The 20829-nt window shown below is 33.5% G+C and overlaps 3 protein-coding genes across 4 annotated transcripts; 2 read left to right on the top strand and 1 right to left on the bottom strand.

The window, feature by feature from the left end:
* The first annotated feature begins 1369 nt into the window (after positions 1-1369).
* LOC114244139 (maspardin) lies at positions 1370-7435 on the top strand. The gene is made up of 5 exons (XM_028175861.2): positions 1370-1658; positions 2678-2918; positions 4085-4314; positions 5145-5393; positions 5486-7435. Exons 1-5 carry the CDS (start codon positions 1560-1562, stop codon positions 5630-5632), a joined length of 966 nt encoding a protein of 321 aa, XP_028031662.2. The 5' UTR covers positions 1370-1559; the 3' UTR covers positions 5633-7435.
* Positions 7419-13093, bottom strand: Stoml2 (stomatin like 2). Its single transcript, XM_028175818.2, has 8 exons — positions 12756-13093; positions 12566-12682; positions 11793-12000; positions 11034-11222; positions 10654-10809; positions 10248-10363; positions 9736-9864; positions 7419-9085 (listed from the first exon to the last, which is right to left on the bottom strand). Exons 1-8 carry the CDS (start codon positions 12801-12803, stop codon positions 8831-8833), a joined length of 1218 nt encoding a protein of 405 aa, XP_028031619.2. The 5' UTR covers positions 12804-13093; the 3' UTR covers positions 7419-8830.
* Positions 13094-13359: 266 nt separating this feature from the next.
* On the top strand, positions 13360-19888 carry LOC114244101 (uncharacterized). 2 transcript variants are annotated; one of them, XM_089735440.1, is made up of 9 exons: positions 13360-13795; positions 14705-14823; positions 14965-15090; positions 16521-16725; positions 17390-17517; positions 17607-17652; positions 18200-18245; positions 19093-19329; positions 19798-19888. In XM_089735440.1, the coding sequence occupies exons 1-9, from the start codon at positions 13483-13485 to the stop codon at positions 19826-19828; spliced, it is 1251 nt and encodes a 416-aa protein (XP_089591566.1). In that variant the 5' UTR covers positions 13360-13482; the 3' UTR covers positions 19829-19888. The 2 variants fall into 2 exon arrangements, with proteins under 2 accessions (XP_089591566.1, XP_089591565.1); XM_089735439.1 differs by lacking the exon at positions 19798-19888 and adding an exon at positions 19442-19626.
* Positions 19889-20829: the final 941 nt, after the last annotated feature.

Here is a 20829-nt window from a genome sequence, read left to right as displayed (position 1 = left end):
AATTTGGACATACGGGATTCAACTATGGGGTTCGGCGTGTGACTCTAACATAAATATCATACAGAGGGTTCAAAATTACATCCTGAAACAAATATCGAACTGTCCGTGGTTTATAAAAACATCGGAGATTCATGAACACCTCAAAATCAGGACTGTTAAACAGGAAATCAAGACCTGGAGTATGAAATACAGAAAAAGGCTAGAAATGCATCCTAATAAGCTTGCCACGCAACTAACCACACCGGACCTAATAAATAGGCTTAAAAGGCGACAAATCCTAAGTCTTGATAGACACGGTTGACAGAGTGGAGCAGTCTCGATGGAGATTTTGCTCTGACCGTCTAACAGCTCTCAACACATCTGCTCATAGTCTAGCTGACTGATTGCAAGATAAAGAAAAAAAAAAAAAAAAAAAAAAAAAAAAAAAAACATCGCGTGCCCTGCGAAAACTATTGATAATAGACTAAAATAATGTACCACGACTTTCTAGAACACATTATTATTTAGTAAGAAAAGTGTCGCGACAGCATATGTCTAACTATTATAGTTATGCCGCAATAAGTGTTATTTTATTTAAAAAATAAAACAACGTCAAATGAGTCGACTATTATCAAAGCCGGCAATGTGACTTTTGGACAATTATTGGTAAATCAGAAAAAAGAATTATTGACTTTGTATTCCATTGGCAATCACAAAACTCTTCTGAACGACATCTTAGATAAATAACAGGTTAAGTATTAACCTTTATTTAATGCAGGTTTTGAACCGTATTCTTTGAAGGAGACAATTATATTCAAATCAATCTGTATTGACATATCAATAACATTTTTTTGTCCAAATGCACAGATTGCCACCTTTGATAATAGACGACTCAAATATCGTTGAAATTTTTGTTAAGGTCCCGAGCGGAGCCGGAGCGGGCCGCTAGTAAGAATATAAATCTATCGTGACTTAAAGGTCTTAGTTACCAGGTCATAAAATCCCAAGATAGATACACAGAATTTTTGGCGGGAACGCGAGGAGTGAAGATGTGCGATTTGTTATAGTTTGTCTAATTAGTGTTTCGTCAGGTTTAAATGTGTAATAACGGTGGTTTATTAACTGTTTAGTATCTGTGAAAGTGCACAAATGTGAGAAAATGAAACAAAGCCGCTGAACGTAACTTCTCGGGATCCACCAAAAGTCCACTGAAAAAGTCTCAGTAAATGACCACCATTTTATTGAGATTATATTTCTCCCATATCATCCCACCTTATTTCATTTCATGCCATATTTCATAAAAAAAAGTTTTCATTCAAATTAAAATAAGATGACCTAAAGGTCCTAGTTACCAGGTCTTAAGATCACATAAATAAAAGATAGAACAATTACAGAGTTTGTACAGGTGTACCCATCATAGGTACCCATAGATTAAACATAATATTTGAGAGGTGTACCTACTTAACTACCTACCTACAAAACAATTTCCGATCCGGAGTTCTGTATCTGGGTACTTTGAAAAGTTATTGAAAATAGCAAAGTACATAAACATTATTTTATATGGTTTTTAAGGCAAAAATATGAGTTGTGCTAGCGAATTATCTCAGTCGCATGAGTATCTAAGTTTCCGAAGCAGCATTCCTTTAAGAAAAATCGTAGTAGACTCCGATAATTCCAAGGTAATCTAATTTATTTACAATTTTCTCTACATTGTTGAAAGATTACCAACGGAATTTACCGTCAAACATATACAAATTAATACAATAACAGACATGCGTTAAATAAACGTGAATCAAACTTTGAAAAACAAAAGAAAACCACAAAATAACAGCAGCAAGTAAGTGCCAGGGTTAAGGTCCAACAACAGGTCCTTAATTTATTCTCGAATATAGAAAATAAACCAGCAAAGATTTCAAGGCTTTACTAACTGTATGAAGAACTCAAGTCAGAAGTGTAGGTGTTTCCTTAAATATTCTTTAGTCTAAAGAACGGGTTAAAAAGAGTAACTGAGTTGTCACCCAATTGCTCTTACATATAAACAGGTTGCCACTTTCACAGATGATGCCTTGAGAGTCAACAGAATTATTCATGACTCAAAGAAAACACAAATTATATATATTTCATCAGTCACTCAATGTTTGCTTTTAATAATATTTAAGCATCTCTATATAGCACAATTATGTGAACTAAAATGATATGTCATACTATTTTTGGTGAAGCAACTTTGTTGCATTCATTCAATTAACAGCAGTAATCTAGCTTCTGACATAACTCTTATATAGCATTAGTTTAGTAGAAATCTTTCTCCGTACTACTCTTAAGTATAAAATGAAACTACTCAGTCGCAGCATCTAATACTGTATCAAAGTGCTTAGAGAAGTTCACCTTAGTCTCAAAAGATTGAATATGATAATGGTCCTGTAGACATACACTAGGGTTGCAAGTCCAGTCGCATTCTCCAAATCCCTCTATTAGCAACACGATGAACTATGCACCTGCATTATGAATGCTAAGCAATGCTATGGATTGCTAAGATATTTGTCTCATATATGATAATGAATTGTAAACGTTGTTTGTAGTTGAATTTTACTATTAAACTTAATAATAATGTACACACATACACAACATGTGACTGGAAAAGTAATTTTATAATGCCATAGATGAAAAGGGCTCTAAGTAAAAAACTATTATTTTGCAGGCATGGAAAATATTTGATAGTGGACCAAGGTCAGTTGCATGTCCTTTAATATGTTTACCTCCAGTTTCTGGAACAGCTGATATTTATTACAAGCAAGTTATGGGCCTAGCATCACGAGGCGTTCGAGTCATATCTGCAGAGGCTCCTCCTTATTGGAATTTAAAAGAATGGTGTGATGGTTTCAAAAGACTCATTGATATATTAGAGCTTGGTAAAGTGCACATATTCGGAGCATCTTTAGGTAAGTTATTTCATGAAACAAGAATATTTAGCTATTATTAAAAGATATATGCTAGAAAAGAATGCTAGCTTCGTTACTGGTGGTAGAACCTCTTGTGAGTCCGCGCGGGTGGGTACCACCGCCCTGCCTATTTCTGCCGTGAAGCAGTAATGCGTTTCGGTTTGAAGGGTAGGGCAGCCGTTGTAACTAAAACATGAGACCTTAGAACTTATATCTCAATGTGGGTGGCGCATTTACGTTGTAGATGTCTATGGGCTCCAGTAACCACTTAACACCAGGTGGGCTGTGAGCTCGTCCACTCATCAAAGCATTAAATAAAAAAATGCAATATTCTAAATCGATGCCTCCAATGAACACTACTCTAACTCAAAATTTTGAAATTTTCGTTTTTCACGCAAATCGCCTCACTATTTTAAAAGTATTACAAATTCATTATTAATGGAGTTCGAAGCAAGAGTAAATCAGCTAGTTACACAAGAAAAAACCATAAAATATTTATTATTGCAGAAATATTTATCAACTTTTTTCGTTTAAACTCTCCTCCTGTAAACCTACGAATTTGGAGTTAGAGTAGTGGTCATTGGAGGCATCGAAATAATCCACTTTTTATTGTTTATATGGGTTGACGAGCTCACGGTCCATCTGGTGCTAAATAGTTACCGGACCCCATAGACATCTACAACATAAATGCCATCATCCGTCTTAAGACAAGATTTTTTTTTTTTTTTTATCATATGCTAATAGCCTTAAGAGGCTATTTCAGCTTCACCCTAACGTGTGTAGATGAGCTCACGGGGCTCAAACTAGTGTTGCTAGCACTGACCCTAGCAAGAGCAGTGCTTCGCAGAATCTACCACTAGATCGGAAATGCGACCCACTGAGAAGATCCGGCGAGAAACTCAGTGGGCTGCGTTATGGGTTAATTCGCTCGTCGAGCCCCTCGTCACAAGCGACAGGTTCGACGAGGACGGTCGCCGGGAAGATTTCTAAGGTCTCCATTTTAACAGTACATATTATTATATACTTGTTATATGTATATAATAGATTAGTATAAATTTATCTACATCAAAATATCTAAAAAAAGATAGTCAGACGACAAAGATAATCAGTCAGAGATCACACTAGATTTCATCATGTTTTAATATTTATTCCTGTTCTAATTTTAGGAGGATTCATAGCCCAAAAATTTGCAGAACTGACCAGAAATTTTCCTCGTGTCGCGTCACTTGTTCTGTGTAACACATTTGCGGATACGTCTGTTTTTGAATACAATGATTCAGCAGCGTTATTTTGGTTACTCCCATCACTAGTTTTGAAAAGAATGTTAATGGGAAATTTTACTACTGACAAAGTCGATACACGTATGGCCGAGTCAATTGATTTTATGGTTGAAAAGGTAAGCTGAAAATTTGAATTTTATAAGTTAATTTTAAGTGCATACAAAGTTTGGCTAACAGTTTTAAGCTAGCTTTTTGGCATGAATGAAGTATTAAAAACATTGTTGATGGCTCCTGTTCTAAAAATACAATAATAATGCTGGGTTCCACAAAAATCAGTGCTCTCCTTCACTCTTGTACATCAATGTCGTTCTGTCAATGGACACACCTTTTGAAAAGTGTCCTTAACAGTAGATAGTGACAATTTGGCAATGCCCCTTGCACTGCTGATGTCTATAATCATTCACAATCAAGTTATTTTTAGAGATTCAACCCCAAGGTATATTTTCCTGAATTATGATGCACAGACACAACAAGAATGAATATACTGGTGGTAAGACCTCTTGTGAGTCCGCGCAGGGTAGGTACCACCACCCTGCCTATTTCTGCCGTGAAGCAGTAATGCGTTTCGGTTTGAAGGGTGGGGCAGCCGTTGTAACTATACTTGAGACCTTAGAACTTATATCTCAAGGTGGGTGGCGCATTTACGTTGTAAATGTCTATGGGCTCCAGTAACCACTTAACACCAGGTGGGCTGTGAGCTCGTCCACTCACCTAAGCAATAAATAAATAAAATGATATTTGGAATCGCTATTCAATTGAGACTTCAACATCATTCCTCAAAATGGGTGACAGTGTTCACTTAGAGATGTTTACGAGCTTAAGCAACTAGCACAGGGATGGGTTGTGGAGTTGTATGCTCATGTAGTCATTAGCTAATATTGCAATAGTCTTTACAATACTATTATGCATTAGTGATAGTAGATAAATACAATTTATGTTTCGGCAGCTAGAAACTCTGACGCAATCAGAATTAGCATCTAGATTGACATTGAACTGCACTCCGAATTATGTGCAACCACATTTATTAAGCGACATTCCAGTTACGATTATGGATGTTTGGGATGAAAGTGCACTTAGTTCACACGTACGTGAAGATTTGTATAAATCTTACCCTCATGCGAAGCTAGCGCATCTCAAGAGCGGTGGCAACTTTCCTTATCTTAGTAGAAGCGACGAAGTTAATTTGCATCTGTTGGTATGTATAAATGAAAATAAATATGTATGTATATGATTTTTTTTTAATAATTTCTTCAGACAATGATGTTCTAAAAAGCACATTTTTTGCAGATACATTTAAGACAGTTTGATGGTACAGAGCTTTCGTCGTCGTATCTCAGTTTGCACAAAATGCCGCCATCCCAATCTCCCACAGACTCTGAAGAGAGCCCCATCAACTATTTTAATCAAAGTGAAAAATATGTGCAAATTTCATGAAAATTTATGCAAATTCGCATCGACTCTTTGTTTCGTAAATTGTTTAGTAACGGTTCACGTCTGTCATTGATCTAAAAGTAAGTTCTCGACAGTAGCTTGATAACATATCATGCTTAAAAATAATTTAGATGTTTCAGTTGAGTACTTACTTATATGATTATGATTTGATTCAAAGATTGACATAAAAATTTAGATTTAAGGTTGTTATGATTATATAATTAAGAAAACTATTTTTATAACTGGGGTAGATATTTAACCCAGCGTCATGGGGGTTGGGTCAAAATGACCCGAGATGTTTTTGTTAGCTTACAGATTCGTAATTACGCAAGTGCCGATGCCGTACCTCTCAATAGCTGGAATTTATGACTTCCTCTAAGCATTGTTTACAATTATATAGTTGTGCTGCGACCGTGCTTGGAGCTAACTGTGACCAAAGTTAAAAAAGGGTAAATATGACCCATTCCCGTACTCGGTGTAACAGTTTTGCGCCATTGTTTCCAAATATGGCTTTTATGTTTTTTCATTGTTTTAAGTTTTAAGTGTTGTTATTTTACATTTTATGTTTGAACTATCGTTTCTTACTATTTTGCTATCTTTTTATTGGTATATCGAGAAAAAATCGAGAAGAAGGAGGACGAGAACGTATTTTATCAATTCTTGAAGCATATGACTCGGATGTCATGTCCTCTGATCAGGAGTCTGCTGATGTCAAGTCTGCACCATAACAACAGTATTGATAATTCAACTGGAGAAAAGCAAAAGTCGGAAATCAATACGTATTATAATATATTCAATAAAATATGGAGTGGATATGGCTGATGAGTTGTACGCTACATAATAATATGACGTGTGTCGCAATTAAAAAACTGATCTTTGAGTTTTCTACGCCTTTTTGAACATGTTTGCTGTCAACGGACTTACATAGATACATGGAATCAATAATGAGTCAAACCAAAAGCGATGTCAATATCTGAAGAAACTAGGCCTTGCCTTGTGAGTGAGCATCTGAGAGTCCGCCAGAATGTGACACGTTTGCCTCGAGAAATACGAAAAAAATAGAACTATGTATTTATTAGTGAAAATGCGCAGGATTCTCCAGATAAAATACCCTATACTCATAAGAGATGTTAGGTAATATGTCCTGCGAAGAAACACCGCGAAACAACCCATACATGGTGTGGTTGTAACAAATCTATTTGACCTGAACATGTCGGACCTTTCTGCAGTGATTGTATTCACAACGATAATTCTGATTAGTTTTAAGTAAGTTTTATCTAAAGATATCGTAGTTAAGTTTATAAAAGCGCTATAAATATTTTTTAAAGCCTGTCTATTAGTGCATAGAAATGCGCGATTAAGCTAAGGAACGCCAATTTTGTTGATTTTTTCGTGTTTATCTTTTGGAAGGCTTAAAGATTTAATTACGATATTCTGCAATACAAATTCTTATTTTATTTACTAAATCATAAGACAATAAAGTCATTACTACAAAAAAAATTATTATGTATTTTAATATTATTGAAATATCTTAAGTCAAAATATCGGGTAGATATGACCCACCCCCACGTCGGTGTAGTCATTTTCCACCCCATGACGCCGGGTTAAAGATATGCATGATATGATATGTAATGTGATATTACAAATTATTAATTGTATGGGCTAAATTAGACTGAATTAATCATTAATGTTTTCTATGAAGTGCAATCATTCCTATTGTTATTTGTTTTAATATTTGAAGCTAAAACTAGTCTGATCGTGGGATAGCATTTAGGAGGGAAATAATAAATTTTGGAAACTTTTAAACAATATTTTTATTTTGTCTCTATTTTGACCGAACTTCAAAATCTGGTAGCATACATTATTTATATCCATGTTAATGTCTACATTCGTAATATAGAAAACAACATATTTAAAAAGGAGTGTTCATATATTAATATCCAGATTATAAATGATTACATAGATAAAATTATATTAATCAATCTTTTATTTTGTAATTTTACTATATTGAAATGTGAACTTCTTACTATAGTAGCATTGAAGTCTAAAAATCGAACTAGAGAAGTCCAGGTATGTTGCATTGTTTTCTTATATACCAATTAAGCCATGATTGCTTTTTATTATTAAAATGAAAAATGTACAATTTCAACATAAATTGTTACACAAAATTTTCATGATCTCTTAATTAATTAGATATTACTAACTAATGCGCCACTGAGAATATACTGTTTTTTTATTGCATATGTCGGTGGAAGACCTCACAGCCCACCTGGTTTTAAGTGGTTACCGGAGCCCATAGACATCCACAACGTAAATGCCGCCACTCGCCTTGAGCGCACTAGCCGTGCGGACTCGCAAGACGTCTTACAACCAGCAAAAATTATGTACTACTAAAATATTAAACCTACCCATTAATGTACATATTTCATATACATACACATATCAATTCGGTTTCATAGGTATTCATCAGCTTTAGGTTAAAAATATAATATTCAATGGATCTAGTTTATTCCAATCAAAACTAAAAAAATATGTTAGTACTCAATATAGTTACTATTTTTTTCACTTTCACTAAATTAAATTCTGATGTAATATTCGAGTACACTTCACATTACTTTATTACACTTTTTGTATTGCATATATCATCGTAACACCCAAAACTTATCGGAATTTAAATTTACTATTATTTTTTGAATTTTAAAACACCTTAAAGATGCTTTTAGTAATACCTCTTAAAATTAGAGAGTTATCAATACGTAACGACTCAAGTGCTTCTGTGTCACTAAGTGTCAAGCAATATGTGTTTAAAGAAAATACTAATGTGTGTTTGATTAAAACGCATTCTATCAATTATTCAATTTATTTTTCATATTTACCTTTATTTACTTTATTTTTAACTTAATTTCATTTTAATTTAAAAATTCACTGAACTTTTCCATCCAAAAGCATTTCAATATATCCTACCTAAAGACAAAATTATCAAATCTGTACAATACTACTGTAACTGTTAAATGAATTTCGATAACTAGTGTAGGTAACTTACAATCTTTTCTTTTTTTTTTCGATGTAGAATGTAGCACAATTGTGGATTATTGAGAAATTTAACACTTTCACGCATGCAATATGTATTCAACTGTAGGTATACTGTATGCTATTCAACAAAAGGACGTATTATGTATCTCACTAATATATATTTTAAATTTATGTATCTCTTTCCATCTTACTTAAATGCTGATCTTTCTTCTCTTTTTGTTTTTGCAATGCTTTTTCACGTTCCTCATCATCTGAATAATATTCCGCTAAATCTGCTTCCTTAGGTACGGGATGTCCAGCCATCGTGCTTCCTTTTTCGGTTAGAGCGTTTATTTTGACTAGAGGCTCTTCGTATAAATCTTGTGTTTCAGGCCGTGTCGATTGAGCATTGTGCGCCGTGACAGTTGAGTATATTGACATTGCCTAAAAAAACACTAGAGATTTTAATAAAATGAATTTTGAAATATTTTACTTAGTATGGACATAGAAGTGGAGTAGTAGAATTCCAAAGAAAGTGAAGTTTCTATAATAACAAAGGACCTTAAAAACACAGCCTAAAAATAATTATTGTTGTGGTTGATATTTGAATAATGTTATTCATATTATTAATTTTAAATGAAGCCTAGCCTTGGCTTTATCCATCCTACGGTTATCACGTGTAGCTTAACACGACGGATCGTGAATTCGTGCGACGATTTTGCAATAAAACTAAAGCTAATAGAGAACGACATAAATAAGACATTTCAATGAATATGGATGGAATTAAATACACAACGAACAGAGTGTATTTTTCGTTTGTGTTATATAGACGTTCTTTAAAACAAAGTCAACAATGTTGTATAACTGAAGAGCCCACGGTAACACAGTCAAATCGATTAATTTAAATCGAGAAAATGTGGGGACTGCCATCCATTTATTTTCGCCCTCGTATATTTGGAAAGAACCGCCGTTCATAGAACGCATTTTAGGCTGATGGATGCTAAATGAACATTATATGCATTAAGATAATAGTTTATTGATGTTTTGGCCTTGGGTAACTCTGTCTAACAGGAGACTAAGAAATATAATCATACCTGAGCAACTAAATTTGAGACATCCCCAGCGTTTGCTGGTAATATAAGAGTGTTGTTAGTTCTAGCTAATTTATTAAAAGCTGATACATATTGTTCTGCCAGAGTTAATGATGCCGCATGTCTGCTATCCTGAAATAAACATTCCAATGAAAAATTTTGTGAGTCTGCTCTTACGATTGGAGTTTACTCCCAGATTCTCATTTAATATACAATAAATATTTTGACCGTTTTTTTATAGATAACTTTTCTCGAGAGGTTGAGACAGATATCGTATTTTTATGCCTTCAATTTCTTGACCACACCCTTTTCCCCTTAAAATGTGTTTCGTATCCTTCTGTCATAGTTCTCGAGTACTTTCACCAGGTATGGATTTCGTGGGTCTTGTATAAGTTAATTACAGAGACTATAATTTTTTTTTTATACACCGTATGGATGTTATGTTCTGTTGGTTTCCTAAATGAATAAATTAATAAACAAATATATATTTCAGAATTAATTAGACTAATACAAACCCTGTCGGCGAGTGCGTGTGCAATCAGTTTGAGCCCACGTGAGCGAGCCTCGGCCACAGCGAGCATCGCTTGCGCTTCACCCGCAGCTTTATTTATCTGTTCCTGCTTCTCTGCCTCTGTTCGTGAATTAATATTAAACATTAAACGATCTTGAAGTCTCATCTATAAAATCATTACTGAACACTTAATTTATAGTGCTAATTGAATGTTTGAAAACAGATTAAATAGCCCCCGATGATTTGACAAGCGGTGTAAAATACTTTGTGTGCCGGGTAATTGAATACTTAAATACAATTCAAAACAGATTTCAAATAAATATTTAGTGGAGATGTATAGGAAGAGTAAAAGCACCTAATCTAAATAGGATTTGTCCTTTGATAATATGACGTAAAGAAATAAAACTTACCAGAAGCGAGTATCCTAGACTGGCGTTTTCCTTCTGCAACATTAATGTCAGCTGCACGAACCCCCTCAGACTCTAGTATGGCGGCTCGTTTCCGTCTCTCCGCCTCTACTTGCATTTGCATTGCTTCATGTACACGCGTTGGTAGTTTAACATCACCTACAAAAAAATATTTACTCGAATCAGTGGGAATTTATTATAATGAATTACACTCTATCAGAAAGGTTATGAAGATATTAAGATGTACATGTAGATAGGACAGTTGATTGCATAAAAACAATTCTAGTTGAATAATAGATGAGCGTGGATGAGCATAATGATACAAAGTAAAAACATTATGAAGTGTATATTACAATTCTTTCTTAAAATAGAAAAACACTCACGTATTTCGTATCTTAAACAAGTAATGCCCCAAGCTTCACTGGCTTTGTTAATGGCGTGCACTATAGATACATTTAAAGATTCTCTCTCCCTGAACACTTTATCCAAAGAAATCTGCCCAATTTCTGATCGCATTGTAGTTTGCGCCAACTGTGTAATTGCAAATTCAGGATCTTCTACACCATATGAAGCTGTAATTGATGCCGATGCCAATAGGTTAGGACAATTTCTACAACTTATCAAATAACATACTAAAATTGATGGCATGCAAATTTTATTTATTTTGATTTGTCAAAATGTCAAATGGGTTTCATCACATTTCAACCACAAATGGAATCATAAAAGTATTCTAATGTAAATTGAATTAAATATGACATAAACAAAGCATAAGAATATTTGGAAGGGAAGAACGAGAATTATTTTGAGGCTTTTGTCTCTGTTTTTGCTTTCTATACATTTTAAAGTCAGCTATTTACGCTTGGCAAATTAAGTGTTTTTATTATTTTATTTACAATATTGCATTTATGACCTTTTCAGGCTACCTTAACAGTTTATTGATATTTAGTCTATGATTTTGCAAACAGATATCATCATTACAATATTACATTATTTATTCATCTTATTTTAAAGGGACTGGGCAAATGAAAAACACTATTCAAACCTTATGGATCTTAGGTTAGTGTTATTCAATACTAATTAATAATCTACTAGTCTGTTTAGCAAAAATATATTAAAAAACTTCTAAAGGGAATATTACTCACCTAAATAAGGATCAATAATTCTAAGATAAAGTACCCCATCAATGCTCAATGTAACATTGTCAGATGTAATTGCACTCTGTTTAGGAACATCAATGGCTATTTCCTTCAAACTTTGTACATATTTTATTTTATCTACTATTGGCCATAAAATATTCAATCCCGGGTCCAAAATTCTATGAAATTTTCCCATTCTTTCTACAATCCATGCCTGAAATTATAATTTTTTATACATTTTAAATTTTAACAATAATTTCATCATCAATTACAAGAATAATGTCATTCAATAGTTCGATTATGATAATGCTAAAGTATCCAATTTAAAATACTGTTTTATATCATTACTCTTAAGCTTTTATTAATTTGCTATCATACTTTAGTTATACTAAACATTAATCAGTAATATTTTTAGAAAATACACAAAGCTGTATGACAATTAAGAATTCAAATTCTTCATCATTACAGGCTTAGAAAATTTCTAAATTTTTAGATTAAAAGATTCGAAAGTGTGTAAAATTTGTACCATACCATACAAAATATATTAATTGGATAAACTGGAGAAAATTGTTCTACACAGAACCGTTTGTTGGATAGCAAGAATTTGAAGCTATTATTTGCTACGTGATGTCAAGGAGCAAGCGTAAGACAGGGTAAAGTGGAGACAACTTGTGAGGGCCCTATGTACCAGCGGGGTACCCTAGGGCTACAACACAACACACACATTTGCTACAAGTGGTTTTTTTTTTTCATAAGTAACAATTAAAATTTAATTGTACCTCTTGTTGGGGAACAAACATAATGATTGTATTCAGTGGAGTTGTAGAACGACTTCGTACTGGCGAGATGTTATACAAGACACGAGCATTGTTTTGTAATTCTGGTAATAAAAGATTCTGCAACAGAATTTCAAGAGGTTATTTTTTTCAAATTTATAAAAAGTCTCTTATTTACGAAAATTTTACTTACCCGAAATGAAGCGGCTTTAGTAATTAAAAATCTATGTTGTGTAAACATTGTGAAAATATTTTTTCTATTAAGTGTCTTTTAATGAAGTTTAAAATAATATTTTCAACGTATTTATTGTTCTTTCATAAATTTCGTATGTTGTTTATATTCACACTATTTACAGACTAAATTTATATTTTTTGTTTGTTTGTCTCCCCAGACAAAAATAGGAGCATTTATACAACCACAACTAATTCAGAATTTCCTGACAAAATAGAATTACTATATTATCATCTGGCCGCCGAGACATGAAGTCTATATTATCTATGCGCCGAGACAATGCGATCCTGACGTCTGTCAGGCTATGGATAGTTGGATGATGGGAAATAATTTTAAAAACACTAAGTATGTACATACATTCCTACGTACAATTTAATATATTTTATTTAATTAAAACACATTATCATAGATGCTTGTCCGGATTCGCTTTTGGAATCGCTGCCCATAATAGAAATAATTATGTTCATAATATTATGAGATTCAAAATAAATCCTTTGTTTGATCTCCTTGTTTCTATAGTAAATACCTAAATTAGAGAAATACCTAAAAAGGCATTATATGTCATGTACTATCTGTCCATGTTTAATTAAACTTCGGTTCATGCCACTTACGACTGTTGAATCAATATTAAATAACATGGTTTCTTAGATACAATCGTGTTATATTTTTATCGAAAAAAAAAAATACTATGTCTAATATTCAATGTACAATTTCTAACAGTGTAAAAAGTAAGGATTCTGATACAAAAGACATTGAAGACATAGACGAAGAATCCATCCTTGCTAAAATTAAAAGACTTAAAATCGAAGAGAATCATCTGATGCAAGCAATAAGAAAGCACAGCTATTCATTTAGAGATGCCGACGATGTGGCTACAGTCAGAGTGAACTACGATTCCCAGTCGAACAAAAATAATCTGGAGAAATCTATCCGAGAATTAAAAGATATGTTTGTGGAAATAAGAATGTGCACTAATTCCTCGGAAATTTTAAGGTCCATTGGTCAGTTTACAAAGTGAAATTAATATCCAATGACGATGTTTTAATGTTCGTATGATAGGATGACATATAGTCAGGATGGTAGTGACTTTGTGCAGGCTAGCCGTACTCTCTCCTCTAACGCCAGTAATTACGCAAATTGCAAATTATGGGATATGGTATTAGGTTTTTATTAGACGATTACCTTCAAATTTCAAGTAGTTCTAAAACACGTGTTAGGTAAATATTCATAGGCAAAATTGGTATCTGTTTGTAGGAGCTATGGATCAAATCCCTGGATACGAGTTACAGTTCTATTCCAGTTGACTTAATGTGGAGTGGATGTTTCAATTATTATTTTATTCTACCACTGTTCTCACACTTGTCACATCGGAACGTATGACTGCTCCGCGTCTAGAAATAATAGGTTGGGGAAAAAGTTTCTTCGCATTTTTTAAGAAAATTCACAACATTTTTTAATATAATTTATTTACATTTAACTAAAGTATGTAGGTACAATTTTGTTCGATAACTTTTTGCCATCTTGTAGGTAGGGACATGATCTCATTGCTATAGAAATTTTGTCTCTGTTAGAGACGCAAATGTATCATTTCGTGTGTTTGATTTTTTTTACGCCATTGTTTACATTTTAATAGGTACAGATTTATTTAAAAAGTTGATTTTCGGCCCATTAGCCCCTTTAATTTCAATATCTTTGTACTATTTTCAATACTACTGTATTTTAAGTTTTTCAATTAATCAGAACTTATCCTAATAAAAAAAAAGTGTAGATACTCAATAAAATAAAAATCAAGCACTTGTAAAAACCAGCTATCTTATCTATCTTGCGACAGAAATCTGATGAAAGGCTGGACGACACGGGCTGGAAACATACCTAATGTAGATTTTTTAATCAGTTTTATTATTTTCTAGACATTCATGAAATAAAAACAACTATTGTGGAATTCGAGAAAAGATTGAAATCATTCACATTAAATTTACGTTCGGAAATGGTTGAAATAAAAAATGATGAAAACCAAATACTAGCAGAGGTATGTATGTATACATAATTTCTAAATTTCTTTTGTAAGTAAATTAAATTTAAAAAATATAAAAATATTTAACATAAAAAACTTATAAATATAAAAAAAACATTGCGTGTATTCAAAATTAGTTTTTATTTTTATTTTTAGATGAAACAAAATTCAAATATAACGAACAAGATCAGAATCCCAAAATCGCATCTACATTCCGCGACTTATAAAGACATGGTTCCCAGTCCTGTTAAATTGTTCATGAATTCGCCGTTCAAATGTCCGGTAGGTGGAATTGAATGTAATTAATATTTAACTGCTAACAAACACTGTGTGCGTCTCTACAAAAAAATTGTGAGTAGATCAGTTTTTTTCATTCAAAACATCTTATGAGAACCGTCATGAATTTTGAAAAAAAATTGCCACTTAATGTTATTATAACAAATGGATACGTAACGTAACAGAGGAAACAGTTTAATTACTGTTATGAAGGGTTTTCGTAAATTAAAATTCTCAGATAATGTAAATAAATAAACGTTCTAAAATAAACGGTCCCAGCTAAGATACTGTGTTATTGTGTTATCGGTTTAGTCGTCTTAGGTTGTAGTTTAATGTCTTTGCAAACACAAAAGGACACAAAGAAGGTTTTTATTTAAGACGAACACAAAATATAGAAAGAAGGAGAAAGTAACAAGAAATATATGATATGCAGCACAGATAGGTATATAATACGGGAGGCGCGTTCGCAAGTCAGATTTCGACTGTTGGCGGTGGTACTGGATCGCTAAAAATGCGACGACCGTTCGTCTATGCACCGATGTATTAAATTGTATTAGTGAAATATTATCGCCGCCGTTATAGTGCAGTTATCGCCTGACTTTGCTTGTGAATTAATTTTATTTAGTGTAAATAATGTTTTGTATGATTGTGTGATAAATGAATGTGTTGATATAAAATAAAGTATATATGTATTGTTGTGTAATGTAATTATAATAAAATATTATAAAATAAAGTTATGGGAACCGTAAACATATATTAAGAAATGTCTGCTGTGGAAACTTGTGCTCTTCTTGCTCCTTTTTTCTTTCCTTTCATATTCGCTGGTAGCCTAAGGGGCTACTCCCACTACGTTTTGGCTGGTAGGTCGTTCTCAACCTGAGAGAGTTTCCTAAAATTGGTCCTAGCAGTGAGTCGAAGAATCTGCCATCGGATCGCAATCGCGAACCACTGAGAAGATTCGGTGAGAAACTCAGTAGGTGGTGTCTAAGGGCTAATTCGCACGTCGAACTCTTTGTTGTAATCGACGAGTTCGATGAGGACGATGACCGGTGCTTGAAGAGCTTAAAACCACTGCGGATCTTGGAAATCCGAGACATGTAGTGTGCCCGGGCATTATCTACCGTTGTTAGTCTAATGGGCTATCCCAACTACTCATGGACCGGTAGGTGAGCTCGCGGATTCAATCTGGGAGAATTGCTAACACTGACCATAGCAAGAGCTTCCAAGAGCATTGCTTCGATGCGTCAATCTCAATCAACTGAGAACATCTGGCGAGAAACTCAGTGGGTTAATGAATTCTTGATTATGTACGCACCAGTTATCAGTTATACAAAATCAATAAATTTTATGTAATAGGTCATAATTTTCCTGAATGATTTGTTTCTTCTTCATAATATTCATTAACTGAAAACAAACTTGTAACCTTTAACTTCTAGGCCGTTCAAGAGTTCCAAGAATTTATTGCAAACAGTAAAAATCGTCATGGTGGCTGGAATGAATATTATCACAACGTTTTTGTCAAAACATGGATGAGATATTTTAGGTTAAATTCCGTTGATGATTTTGATATGTTCGTATCAAGTCTAGAATCATCAGAATATTTCAATGATTTTCTTTTTGAACTACAAGAAAAATTGCAAGGTAAGCGTATATAAATAAATACGAAATATCGGACAGCTTTGAAGAGAGTATATATAATTAAATTCAAATATGTGTATTCTATAGTTTTATTTGAAAAATTACTAAGTATTACCTGCGTAGATACAAGTAATGTGTAACTCTTTGTGTAATAAAATTCCGCATTCAGGGAGATGTTCCTCGTAGGTCCTATCGTTGCTTTATCTGAGTTAACTTTCACTACCTGCAGTAGTACTTGTCTTTTAGACAAAGTGCTCACGCAAACCGCAACGAAGCATTCCGTTTTGAAAGGTGAGACATTCGTTATACTATACAATAGAGACTTAGAACTCATGCCTCTGGATAAGTGACGGTATTCACATTGTGATGGGCTTCAGTAATCCCTTAAATCCAGGTGAACCGTGAGCTTGGCTAGTAAAAATAAAATAAAGTCTGATTCTCGATTAAGTAGTGTTTTATTCGCTTTTCGCCAGCTGAAATCACTGATGACTAATGTATGGACGACAAATCAATGCCTAAAAATAATTTCAAACTTATAAAACCTAAATAGAATAATAATAAAGTATAATAACACTCTCACTATACCTTGAACTAAATACACCTGCTACTTACAATTGTTATTAGGTTAACGGTACATTGTACCACTAACTTTATTACGATTTGACAGTTTTCAAAATGGATGACTTAATATCTCACTTTAAATGGTACGCCAAGTTTGTTTACTTGAAAGAAAATCAACAAAAAGCTATTAATAAATGGAAAACAAAGAGGAATTTGGTGAAGCAATCATCAAAGGTACCTACATCTTGTGAAAGTAGTCTGCTGATAATATGATTTGATACCTACCTATATAATAGTATATTTACTTATTGGCGTATTTTCAGATGGAGTTTGATAAACGTGCCCAAATCGATTTACAACGATGCACAAGTAAGCCTGAAGATTAATTTAATCATTTACGAACTATTTAAACTGTATTACCAAACGGATTAGTTAAAATGCAATTGACAGATAAGCACACAAATGTACACAAGTCTAAACTAGACTTGCTTTTTTGTTAGTATGTTAATGATAGCGGTTGTCTACAAAAATCTTTAAACCTTCTTGGCTATCTATATTATACAAACTATTATTTTAAGGATTCTTACCCCGATTTTCTAGCGCCGAACTATCGAGAGCACATGAAATGTGTAGGTAAATCTTGGTAAGAACATGCTAAGCAATTGTTATGTAGGGTTTTTGTTTCATTTTAAATTACCTTTTTATAATTCATATTATATTGGCTATTTTTATAACATCCACTTCATGAAATCTTTGAAAATTACTGTTAAGCAAACTAAAACTTCAATGATAATGATGATGCGTAAAATATCAGTCTTTGTTACTAAATAAATTATGAACGTATAAGCGACACTTATCTTTGAAAAAAGAAACCCAACTACTATTGAGAATTATATCAATTAGTTTTATTTCTTAGGTGCGCGTGAAAATTCAGACACAATAATCGACGAAGGCAGCAGATGGTACGTATTACGTACGTGAATATGAAGGTAGAAAGTAAGGAGCACCATCTCAGCGTATTAAAAAGTATCGCTGAAAAGGAGCCGATTAAGGTGCCGCCATAGAAGCAAGTGGAAAAATTTAAAAAACAGCGCCATAAACTTTTAGAGTAGAATACTAAATTAAGAAGGAAATAAACAAATCCTAAGTAAGGAATAATAAAAAGAAATAGTTGAAATTTTAACTCCCACTCTGTTTGAATTTGGTATATTCTTATCATTTCCATTTCCTACGCTAGCGCTATTTCAGTGAGTCTTCCAAAAAATAACTTGCTGTTTACAGGCAGACACTTTTTCAACTTGTTTCATATTACTCCTATTAGATACAAGATGGTGATCCTTATTTCTATCCTTTATAATAGAGAGAAAAAGCGTTGACATTTTAGAAAAAAAAAATTAAAGACAAAAGTAATAGGGAACGGAACCGGGAAATATCGACCGACCGAATTCTGTGAACAAACTTGATATGAAAATTGCGGTTGCGCTTCTGTGCCAGTGATCTCCAAAAGTGACGAAACCTGTCGAAAAAACGTCGAAAAATATCATCTGATTCAACAGAGTAATTAATTAAATGTGACATGATCTTCATTTTCCACGTTATAATGAAAACTAAGTTTATGGCTTAATCTTAAACTATGAAAAATTGTGTCTTGAAAGATAGAAGATAGATTACCGACGTTTTGATTACTTTACAGGTATCGCGGACGACTAAGGTATTATCGACATCGACATTCCAATTTTATACTAACTACTACTCAACTGTTTTTTTGTACAAAATAGTTTCCACATTTTATGACGACTGTCCTTTCAGGGATCTCGTTAAAGAACCTATGGATTCAATTATGCGAGAACCGGAAAATTCGAATGGATTGCATAAAGATGAAAAAGATACAAGCGTTACTGACTTAATGGCTAATTTGTTCAATAAGGAACGTAAACTGAATGATTATCGGAGACCCACTGCACAATGGATCAATAGATGTAAGACCACTGAAGAAAAACAGAATTATTTTACTAATGAAACAGCCTTAGAAACGATAAGTAAAAGGTAATAATATATAACTATTATGAAAATAATCTAATCTAAGCACACCACTGTTTCCGGACAAGAAAGCCGACTACACTCTTATTACGGTGCCGTAATTTCACCTCCTCAATAGGTCGCTTCAATTAAAGCTTGCTCCCCCAAAAAACACCGGTCAGGCCTTGAAGTAATGTCTACATACCTGGGCGCAAGGCTCTCCAGTACCGAGATTCGATTAGCCTGATCACTGGGTATAAGAAGAAAAGTTTATCCTCCCTGAGGTATGCACCGCATGTTCCGCTGTTCGCTAGAACTCTTTTAGATGCCGGTAGTAGGAGGACTACTTTATTTTAGCATATCGCTACCTGCCCTTAAAGAGCGATTTGAAATATAAAAAAATGCGCTGTGCAATTTTCAAAATTCTTGACGTAGTGGTCGCGAGCACGGTCGACAAAAACAAAATTAAATATTTTTTATTAATGTTGTTTCCAGGGGCGTGCCTTCCTGGAGAACCAATTTGTAATGCCTAAATAGTAAATTATAAATAAGCAACATATATTGAAAATTATAACACAATTTCTAATAATTTATGGGTTTCCCTTGTTTTTTTACCTGATCGTCGCTTGTCGGTGTACATAGCTTTAAACTATTTGACGTATTTTAGACGATATGACTTAAATACTGAAATACACTATTACGTAAGTTCCGCCACAGGGCTGTTACATATGTCATTAAGCAAGACTACGTCTGTTTACAACCGCTTGCTGGTTTTCAAAACGCCGAAAGCAAAATTCACTTCCTATTGAGGTAAACCAAGAACACATGTATATTGATACTGCGTATCGATAGATAGATGTGGATAGCTGTTAAAGTACTCGATGCTTACAGTGTTGATCACTAAGTAAAAGTGTGGGAGTTAACGGTGTTTTGGAAAAAAATCGTTTTGTAAAATAAGGAATCCATTCACGCTATCAGACATGCTGGACGCTAGTCTTCAATGGGGTTGGCCGGTTAAAGCTTTTCTCAGATGTCGCCAGCGTAGCTTGTTCCCTTGTCACAGAGAGCCGCCATTTTGTGTGTTTTGCGTTCGTGATATTTCGGCATTTTGTGACTTTGATACGGTTCTTATTACTTTCTAAGTAGTGCTAAACAGTTTTACAACATGTATTCCAACTGGATAGTTAAAGAATTAAAGGAGGAGTTGAGAAAACGTGGTGCATCTTTACGAGGAAAAAAAGTGGATTTTGTCGAAAGGTACAATGTTGATGTTTTATTTTAACTTAGAAAACTTCTCTCAAACTGTTTCCGGTAGATATTATTATAATAATATTAAATTGTGTACCTTAAGAACTTTATTCCTTGTAGCATGTGCAAAAAGAATTGCTCACATTACACACATTACCTACCAACTAATGTATTATTTTATTTTTTTCAGATTAGAGCCATATGACCAAAATTTTAATTTTGAAACAAAATTAAAAAATAGCTCTAGCAAAATATGCTAATATATATGATTTGCTAGTG

Source organism: Bombyx mandarina, chromosome 19 (genome assembly GCF_030267445.1).
Source record: "Bombyx mandarina strain Sakado chromosome 19, ASM3026744v2".
Taxonomy (NCBI): domain Eukaryota; kingdom Metazoa; phylum Arthropoda; class Insecta; order Lepidoptera; family Bombycidae; genus Bombyx; species Bombyx mandarina.
This window is presented reverse-complemented; position numbering and strand designations above follow the sequence as displayed.